Source organism: Rhinopithecus bieti, unplaced genomic scaffold (assembly GCF_001698545.2).
Source record: "Rhinopithecus bieti isolate Rb0 unplaced genomic scaffold, ASM169854v2 scaffold_21703, whole genome shotgun sequence".
In the NCBI taxonomy this organism is placed as follows: Eukaryota; Metazoa; Chordata; class Mammalia; order Primates; family Cercopithecidae; genus Rhinopithecus; species Rhinopithecus bieti.
In genome coordinates, this window is record NW_016812332.1 from 3669350 (window position 1) to 3679977 (window position 10628).

The 10628-nt window shown below is 33.9% G+C and overlaps 1 protein-coding gene across 5 annotated transcripts in view; it reads left to right on the forward strand.

Annotated features, from left to right (window-relative positions):
• Positions 1 to 10628, forward strand: part of STRN3 (striatin 3) — a 131024-nt gene that overhangs the window by 84042 nt on the left and 36354 nt on the right. For 3 of the 5 annotated variants that reach the window (XR_001889926.1, XM_017895875.1, XM_017895877.1), the window contains exons 7-8: positions 1563 to 1704; positions 7510 to 7620. Coding sequence is in view for 4 of the 5 variants with exons in the window: in XM_017895875.1 (XP_017751364.1) it covers positions 1563 to 1704; positions 7510 to 7620 (253 nt within the window). In the remaining variant the exon portion in view is untranslated. The remainder of the gene's footprint in view (positions 1 to 1562; positions 1705 to 7509; positions 7621 to 10628) is intronic. The other 2 variants (XM_017895876.1, XM_017895878.1) reach the window with 1 other exon arrangement.

The window sequence follows — 10628 nt, forward strand, 5'->3', positions numbered from 1 at the left end:
AGTTCTCCTTGAAGAGGTCCTTCACATCCCTTGTAAGTTGGATTCCTAGGTATTTTATTCTCTTTGAAGCAATTGTGAATGGGAGTCACTCATGATTTGGCTCTCTGTTTGTCTGTTATTTGTGTATAGGAATGCTTGTGATTTTTGCACATTAATTTTGTATCCTGAGACTTTGCTGAAGTTGCTTATCAGCTTAAGGAGATTTTGGGCTGAGACAATGGGATTTTCTAGATATACAATCATGTCATCTGCAAACAGGGACAATTTGACTTCCTCTTTTTTCCTAATTGAATACCCTTTATTTCTTTCTCCTGGCTGATTGCCCTGGCCAGAACTTCCAACACTATGTTGAATAGGAGTGGTGAGAGAGGGCATCCCTGTCTTATGCCAGTTTTCAAAGGGAATGCTTCCAGTTTTTGCTCATGGAATAGGAATTTTTTAGATGTCTTAAGTTACATTGGGAGTGATTGATCATCTTTATTTTACATATCGTTTAAAAGTTTTATGTGGTCAGCTCTTTTTGCGTTACACACATAGATTAGGAATTGTTTGCTGTATTATTCACTAAATGGGCAAGAAAAGGTCTGTATTTATAGGACTAGTTCATTGATTTTGAAACCTTTTTAAAGTGATGCCCTTTCTACTTCTGCCACAATTGAGAATCGCTGCTGAAGTCTCTCTCTTCATGTACAGCACACCAGTGATAAATTAACTGAAGTTGCAATAGGAATACTTCCACCCTGGGTGAGGGAGTAATCTATGAATTATAAATAAGTTTCAACAGTCTTGTTTTTTAGTAAGGAATAATAAAAATTCACTTTTGCTCATAACCTAAGAAACAGGTTTATCTATTTTAGTGATTTGAGGGGCTAGCTATAGAAGCCAAAGTCAAGTTGATCATCCATTCGTGAATTACCAGAGTAGTGTACAGTATTTCAACAGGTGGGTAGGTTTAATTGTTGGTATTTGAGATTTTACAGTAATGTAAGAAAAAAATGACAATGTTCCACAAAAGTTTCTGGTCTACAAAATTAGTTTTCAGGTTTTTTTTGACACATTCTATATGCATAACGTCTATTTGAGTGAATAGGGATTTTGATCCTTTTTGTTTTTTTTTTGTTCTGAAAGGTAAAGCACTATTATAATTATCACAGCTATGAACTTAAATTAGTTACTATGCCATATCTCTATAAGTGAAGGACTAAGCATGCAGTTTCCCATTTATGAGGTCAATTCAACATAATATATCAGAATGCAAATAAGTGACTGGTTCTTTAATGGAAGACTAACTGTGAATGTACTGTAATTTAAGAAGTTAACTGTTCTTGATGATTAGCACTTAAACCATTTTTAGTGCCACGTTACTTAGATCAGTCTTGGCACAGCACTGTTGAACCAGTTATCTAAAGTATAATTTGGGATTTGTGAATTACATGGGAAATCTAAAATTTTGGATCCAAGTAATTTTAAAATGGGTGTGTAAATGTAGTTATGTGACGATATTAAAGCATCCCTTTTCCATTTAGGATAAAAGTAATTCTTGGTTTATATTCTATTTACAGATAGGTAATGAAGGTTTAGCTGCTGACCTAACTGACGATCCTGATACTGAGGAAGCACTGAAAGAATTTGATTTTTTAGTGACTGCTGAAGATGGTGAAGGAGCTGGAGAGGCACGGAGTTCGGGGGATGGCACAGAATGGGGTAAGATCATAAAGAAATAGGGGGTGGGAGGAAATCTAGCCCTTAATGATGGGTTATTCTTAAATATTTTATGTGGAATGTGTGTATCAGGGTATGGTGGCAGTTAAACTGAGAGCAAGGGGAAGTGATATTGAATAATAGCAACGTATTTTGTACCAATTTATTTAAATTTGGTGACTAAACTGTATGATATATATGGCTTTTGGTGGATTTTGACTTTTAGAATTTGTCTGGATTTAAAGTTGAAACATTTAATTGATTTGGAAATCCAATTTCTTTCCCTTTAGTAGATTTTTAAAAATGTATGTATTCAGTTTTGAACATTCCCATTGTTTAATTTGATATTCTAGATTTAGGAAGATTTAACACTCAGTATGTCCATATAGTGTTATCTGACTAATTACTAAGAAAGAATAAAGCTACTCATCCTGAGTTACAGCTCCATATTGAGCACAATTTAATGAAGATACTACACTTTATTACCTATAATATTCAGTGTGCAAAATGTTAGGGCCTAAACTTTGGAAGTGGTACATTGTGCTAATAACGATTCAGCCATAACTAAGAGAAAACCATTCTCTATCTGTACATGGTTAAAAACCCCATTAGGAGGTAAAATACGTGTAAAAAATATTTTAAATGAATAGCTGACGTCCTTAATGTTTTTCCTAGTAAATATGTTCATGCATTCCTCATTTAATATCGGCGTGTTGTAGGTAGAACAAAGTGTGTTTACTGAGCTTTATTGGAGAAGGTTATTATTTATTTATTTTATCATTATTATTATTTTTTTTGAAATGGAGTCTCGCTCTGTTGCCAGGCTGCAGTGCAGTGGTGCAATCTTGGCTCACCGCAACTTCGCCTCCCAGGTTCAAGTGATTCTCCTACCTTGGCCTTCCGAGTAGCTGGGACTACAGGTGTGCACCGCCACACCAAGCTAATTTTTGTATTTTTAGTAGAGGCGAGATTTTACCATGTTGGCCAGGATGGTCTCGATCTCTTGACCTCGCGATCCACCGGCCTTGGCCTCCCAGGGTGGCCTCCCAGGCGCCTAACCTGGAGAAGGTTATTTAATGCATCAAAGTTTTGCTTAATTACAAGCAAGAGGAATAATCACTAGATTTTTTTTTTTAACTACTTTGATAGCAAACACTTGGCTTTTAAAAGATGCCTTATTTATGTGTTTAAACCAAATATTGCTAATAGCAAGAGAGAAAAAACCTAATACATAGTACATTTATTAACTATCTTGATATAAAAAAATGAATCAGGTACTTAAAAGATTTGAATTTTGCCACCAGTTTTCTTATTATAGTTCTTAAGCATTATTTTCAGACCTTCACTTCTTTCTTCTTCTAAATGGAAATAGAAGAGACACATTAATTCAAACATGAGAAAACTCCACAATTACCTTCTAGACTACAGTTTTGTACTTACTATTTGAAAATGATTGTGTTTTAGAAGAGTACCTTTCTTCAAAATCAGCATTGCTCAGGAGAAACAGTAAAAATATTTAACTTTTCTTTCAGCTTCTCTGTGCAGACATTCAGTGTTGGAAATACCTTTTTCCAGTGATTTCAAAAGTATTGCTTTTTTCCTGATTGTTTTGTAATTATATAAATATATAATTATTTTGTAATACAAGTGTGTTTTAGAAAACTTAGAACCTACAAATACATGCGAAGATGAATTTTTTTATAAGTATGTGTATATGTATCTACTTATTTAGTAAAATAAGGAGTTTTCTCTATGTTGATTTGTAATGCACACTTTTCACTTAATACATGGTTCTTCTGCATCCCCCCCCCCCTTTTTTAAATAGGATCTTGCTTTGTTGCCCAGGCTGGGGTGCCATGGTGCAATCTTGGCTCACTGTGACCTTCACCTCCCAGGCTCAAGGGGTCTCCCACCTCAGCCTCCTGAATAATTGAGACCACAGGCGTGTGACCACACCTGGCTAATTTTTGCCTTTTTTTTTTTTTATTTGGTAGAGACTGAGTTTGGCCATGTTGCTCAGGCTAGTCTTGAACTCCTGGACTCAAGCAGTCTGCCTGCCTTGGCCTCCCAAACTACTGGGATTACAGGCATGAGCCACCATGCCCAATCAGCATCATTTTTAGTAGCTGGATAACATTCTGTCAATAATGTGCCATGATTTTATTTAACCAGAGCCCTATGATGCACATTTAGATTATTTTCATTAAAAAGAAAATGATCAAAATATTTATCGAGTATCTTTTTAGCTAAATCTTGACACATACTTATTCCTGTTTCCTTAGCCTAGAGTTGCTAGAAATTTAGTCAAAAGGGTAAAAAATTCAGGAATGTAATTGGTATGGAATGGCATTATTTCTTTGATAATAGTTCCCATATTATGTACAACTGATTGGTCCTTCTGTCTGAAGACTTTTGATTGTAGAGCAGAGTTTTAAGACAACTCTCAATACTTTGCTTTTTACTATCATTATTTGATAGTGCCGGTGTCTCCTATGTAAGTGGAAATAATCGGAAAGGTCTCTTACTTCCAGACAAGACGGAAATATTATCTTTAAAACATTTTAAGTTCTTGATGAAGGAAAATAACTCATTTAAGTACAAGATGGTTCAAATAGTTTTTTTCTGTGAGAAATGAAAACTGTCAAGTGATTTATGCAGTGTTTCCAAAGTTCTTCATCTCTACTCAACAAGATGTCATAGTCATTTTTTCCAAAGCAAAGATGATGAATATGCAAACACTCTTTATATTTATGGAATTCATTTTCTAAAAATTTGAATATATTTATAAATAGGAAAGTGGTAGCTTTCAGATTTTTTTTTTCTTTTTGAGACAGTGTCTCACTCTGTTACCCAGACTGGAGTACAATGTAACGATCTCGGCTCACTGCAACCTCCGCCTCCCGGATTCAAGTGATTCTCCTGCCTCAGCCTCCAGAGTAGCTGGGATTACAGGCGTGTGCCACCATGCCCGGCCAGTTTTTCTATTTTTAATAGAGACAGGGTTTCACCATGTTGGCCAAGCTGGCCTTGAACTCCTGACCTCAGGTGATCCACCTGCCACGGCCTCCCAAAGTTCTGGGATTACAGATGTGAGCCACCATGCCCGGCCCAAATTTGAATTATTGAGTAAAAGAGCCCTGATTTTTTTAAAATGTGAGTCTTGTCTTAATGAAACATACTCTGTAGTCCTTACATTAGAGAATCTGGTTTTTATTTTGTATATTAGCAATCGACAATTAACTTTGTTATCTCTGACTTTGAATTTTTTTTTATCTTATGAAACCACTGCCTTCTGGCAAGCTTTCTAACTCTCTTTTCACTGTCATCTATGTTAGATAGTCTGAGTTTAATATTAGTGATTTTTAGTTCTTCTAATTATCAAAAACAATAGTTGGCATTTCTATTTTGCTTTTCTTTCATGGAGACTAGGCATTTTAAGAATGTTCATTTATTGTCTCCTATCTTTGAAACTGATCTGTAGAGATTTATAGAACTACAAAATACAATTAGCACCTGAATGTTCGTACTTAAGTATAATGGATAAAGTGTAAGTACATGCATAAAGTTAGTTACAAATTTATGCTACAGTTAATAGATGTGTATAATTCCTCTGCTTTGGTAATCAGAATTACCATAGTAGAATTTCATGTTTTTGTGGGTTTGAGCTGTCAGGAGTCAATTTTCTTATGCATATTTGTGTTTTCTTTTAGACATAAAAGTTACCGTAAATGATTCAACCTCATTTCTTGGTATTTTTTCCCCCTAGATTTTTTAAAAACAGGATTAATATGTAGAAGATTATGCTGCCTCTTCCCTTTTGTTCTTATCTGTTTCTTATAAGCAATATCAAACAGCTGTTACTTACCAGGCAAGTTTCAGGATGTTGTTTTTGCACATATGCATTCACCAACCTGTTCTTTGCACTGCCTAAATTTACCTTTGTTTTCTAGATTTGAGATTATCTCGCAAGTAATATTTTTTCCTTAAGTTTATCCTTTTTTTATTCTCTATGCATTTTCACTCCACTCTCTTTGTCAACATTAGAGCTGTTCACAGTTTTATTCTCTCTACACAGGTCTTTTAGAAAACTGTTTGGCTCTTATTAAATTTTTCTCTTCTATCTGATTTCCTATATAAACTTTATACAACTTAAGTTTTTTTGGTATCTGTGAGGTTTAAAAAATATTTGCTCATAATGTATCAATTTGTCTTTCTTTAAGTAGTTGAAGTTAAGAATTGTTAACTTCATTAAGATGAGTCCAAATGATTAATTGTTGAGATCCCGTTTTTCTTAGTATATTCAATAAGTTTACAGAAGGATTCCTGATGCAGTGTAGTTTTCAGGAAACTTCATGATTTGAGTGCATGTGAATTGAGTAAAGTGAATTTTCTCTTTACAACTGTATTACAAACAGCATTACAATTTGTGGATTTGACAGATAATCTTAGGTGTAAGTTTTAGTCATGAGTAACTGAGTTTCAAGTAATTCAAGTTAGCAAATTAATTTAAAGCTTAGGATTTAGCTTTTCACATACTGACCACCTGTGATCATAGGTGGTCTAACCATCGGGAAAAAGTTACGACAATTGTAGCAGGAAAAACTCAAGGTACAGTAAATATTTGCATTTCTGTGTGCCATTCAAATATGAGAATTTCTTAAGTTTGGTACGTATAACAATCTATAAAGGAAGAGAACGGCTTTTTATGTCTACTTTATAGATTAAGTCAGTGAGGCCTAGGGTGGCTCGTACAAAACTTGTGAGCCAGAATATACTGAATTATCAAAAACTTAACAAGTCAGAGTGTTAAACTTCCTTATAACATGGCTGTTTTAAAACCACACAAAGGAAGGAAAAATCCTCAATATTTAAAATAAGTCTCAAAGACTTAATTATTTTATGCTGCCTCTTTTAATGCTGTTTTCCTCTAGTTGACTATGAGTAAATTTTCTCAGGCACAAGTATTTAGTTAAATATGGATTTATTATTCAGCTAAAATAGCTGATGTAGCTTTAGCAGATGTACAGCAATGTATGTTTTCACTTCTCCATGCTGATCACTACTTTTATCCTGAAAAAAATTCAATTTTCAAAAAATTCTTCAGTGGAATTTGAGTTTTGTTTTTTTGTGTTTTTTTTGTTTTGTTTTGTTTTTGTTTTTTTGCTAATCTTAGTTGTAGACCAATGGAAGAAGGTAATGAGATGTTGAACTATTTGGGTGGGTGGGGGCAGAGGTGGGACTTTCTGAATGCTTTGTATGGATTATTCAAGACATTGTATTTTTCAACTTATGTGTATTATATTGGACTAGAATGCCTCTCCATTAGTACAGTTAATCCTATGCATGCAGAATCAGTATGACAGAAGGTGCATGAATATTTTCATCAATGAAACAGCACTTAACTTTCTAGCTTGCACTTTTCCGAGTAGTTCGCATGTATTTCATTCATTTGCTTTTATGATGCTGGCTGAATAATTTTTTATTAACATTTTTATAAAGATGCAGTGATCTATTTTTATAACATTAGATTTCTAATGTCAGTCTATTGATGAATGATAACCTTCAAATTTGTGATTCATGAAAATGAAGCACTATTTAACTGTTGATATTAAATGTTTAGAAACTTATGACATGGGCATTTAGAGTTTGAGTTGTGAATACCAGAACTGAGACTGCACCTTTAAAGTATTTTGAGTATATGCTATTAGTACATTTTTTTATGATTATGTAAAGCTATAACAGTTTACTGCCAACAGCTTGCATTGCCAACTGCTGATTTTTTTTCTTTTAATAATATGCTGCATGTAGATAAAGATGACCTCTCCCCAACTGCTGAGGTTTGGGATGTAGACCAGGGACTAATAAGTAAACTGAAGGAACAGTACAAGAAGGAACGAAAGGGGAAGAAAGGGGTGAAGAGTAAGTGCAGATTCTGACTATTATAATTTTTGTATACCAATAATTAAGAAAAAAATTCTTCAATTCTGTTTTTTTGTGTAACTTAATTTTTTGTTTCAAAAGGGGCAACTAACTTTAAACTTTGTCTGTTGTATAACTGAAATTTGTTTGTATATAATTTAGGATGTGTTATCGATCAAGTAGAAAATCATTTAAAATATATGGGAAGGGTAAAGGATTTTGAGGATTGTTTTAAGCTTTAAAACTTTACCAAATTGTTAGGAATATTGGCATTGGAATAAAAAAATAAAATTTGTTCAGAAGGGAGAAAAGTATAAATTTCTCCATTTTGATACATAGAGTATAGCTATAAACAATTCATATCCAGGTTACATTTCTTAGTTTGGGAATCCTTACCTACAGTGAGTAGGAAAGCCCTTTCTGTAGTTTCTGCTTTCTGGTCTTAATCCAACCACAAACAACAGCAGCAGCAAGAAGAATCTCTTGGGTAGTATTTTTTGGCTACTGTGGTGAAGGAGACCAGGAGTGGGAGGTTAGTGGTGGCAGTAGGGTTTGTTTAGTCATTGCTGGGTGTCTTGGTGCCTGGATGTCTTTTTCACTGCGTTGTATATTAACCAATTTACTTATTAAAATATAAATCCGCTACAGTATGTCTCTTAAAGTAGCAATTCATTTCCATTTGGTGGTGCAAACTTAAAAGTTGCTACATAAAAATATCTTCAGATCTATGACTGTTAACTAGAGAGACTTGAAACTTATTTTGGGACTCTTTTCAACTGGCCATTGACCCCTTCTAGTCTAACATTTTGACTATATAAAGGAGAAAATAGTGTGAGAAAAAGGCAAAACGATACAGACATTCTTTTGTATTTCTTTGGTGACAAATACATTAATATATAAAATGGCAGGTGTGATAGAAACATGTGCGAGTTTCTTTCAGTAAAACCTTTTTTTGAGTGATTTCATTTACTGTGGAGGCTAATAAGTGAAGTTTTGGGGGTTTCACCTGTTACACAATTTTCTTTCATAACTTTATGATAGCTTTTGTTATTGCGTGTGAATTAAAATACTATATAGTGAACTGCTTATTGTATTTAAAAACATTTGATACTGGGCTAGGGTTGTGTTTAGTTCTAACATCGTTTACCTATAATGCAAGCATTTTGAGTATAAAAGTACATTTGCATGATTGACTATTTTAGAATAGACAAAATTACATTAGAATTTTAGGGTTTAATTTTTTTTTTTTTTTTTGACGCAGTCTCACTCTGTCGTCCAGGCTGGAGTGCAGCGGCGCAATCTCGGCTCACTGCAGCCTCCGCCTCCTGGGTTCAAGCGATTCTCCGGCCTCAGTCTCCTGAGTAGCTGGGACTACAGGCACATGCCACTATGCCTGGCTAATTTTTTGTATTTTTAGTAGAGATGGGGATTTACCACATTAGCCAGGATGGTCTCAATCTCCTGACTTCGTCGTGATCTGCCTGCCTTGGCCTCCCAAAGTGCTAGGATTACAGGCGTGAGCCACTGTGCCCGGCCTAGGGTTTAATTTTTTTTTTTTTTAAGAAATAAAGTGGTTCATTTTACTAGTGGATTGCTTATTTTATATGTAGTATCAGAAACTGACTTAATCTGCTGAAGATTTTTTTTTTTGGAAATATTAGGTAATGTTGCTTCTAATTTTAGATGGAAGTATCCCATTTTCCCCTCTGATAGACCTATATCTTTTGAGTTCTACAAATAAGATATAAGTCAAGGTCTTTTTTAGTTGTTGCTTTTAAACTTTTCTTAAAAATATTTTTAATTAAAGTATGTTTAAGTGTGTTTAAGAAATATTAGAAACAGATAAACTAAAGCTGAATTTTTAACCCCTCATACAAATTTTAATTTTTTTTAGAACCCAGTTTGGAGTGCAGTAGTGCAAATTATAGCTCACTGTAGCCTTGAACTCTCCTGCCCTCAAGATATCTTCCCACCTCAGCCTCCTGAGTAGCTGGGACTATAGGCACGTGCCACCACACCTGGCTAATATTTTATTTTTAAAATTTTTTTGTAGAGATAGGGTTTCTCTGTATTGCCCAAGCTGGTCTCGAACTCTTGGCCTCAGGCCATTCTTCCACCTCAGCTTTTCAGAGTGTTAAGATTATAGGCATGAGCCACCATGCTCGGCCTTATGTTTTTTTTAATTGGACCTTGATACACACAATGTTATGAATTGCCTACTACCATCATAGAAAACATCATTTTATGTCAGCAAATAATTCCTTTGTATATGTTTGTGATTTTTTTTTTCCTTTCCAAACAACAGAGAGGAACCCAGTATGTGAAATGGATGAAAGTGAACTTCTTTTATTGAATCAGTACCTGGAGACCCCAAATTCATAACTTAAGCCTTTCATGTCTCAATAACATCTTACTATCTAGATGGGTATACTGTTATTCAGCCCATTCCACTTTAATTTTGATTTCATATCTGTTTTTTCAAAAAAATGAATTTTGCTTATATAATCATCAACATAACACATGCTTGTTATTCAGATAATATAAGAAGTATACAGGAACATAAAGAAAACTATAAAATCACCTGCAATCCTACCACTCAGAGACTATTTGGCATATATTCATCCATCTTTTCTTAAAAGTCTGTATACACAAAACCTCCTTCTTAATATTTTAACTAGAATATTATTGTTGTAATTTAACTCATTATTTCTTAATGTTTCACAGTCATTTAAAATACAATTTTTGTGGATTTAATTTAGCTTCTATTAGTTAAACATGTAGATTTGTTTCTAATTTTTAAACATTTTTTAAGTATTACTGTCTTTAAGGCTACTAATGTAAGTAGATATAGGGATAAGGTCTCTAGCAAAGTGTCTCAGGAAAGATAATTGAGAAATAAATGATGTTTCTTTTTTATACTTCCTTTATGAAATTTTGTAAATTAAAAAATTTTTGCTCTTGAATACAGAATTCAGTGTGAAAATGTTGGCTCTGAATCCTTGCCATGA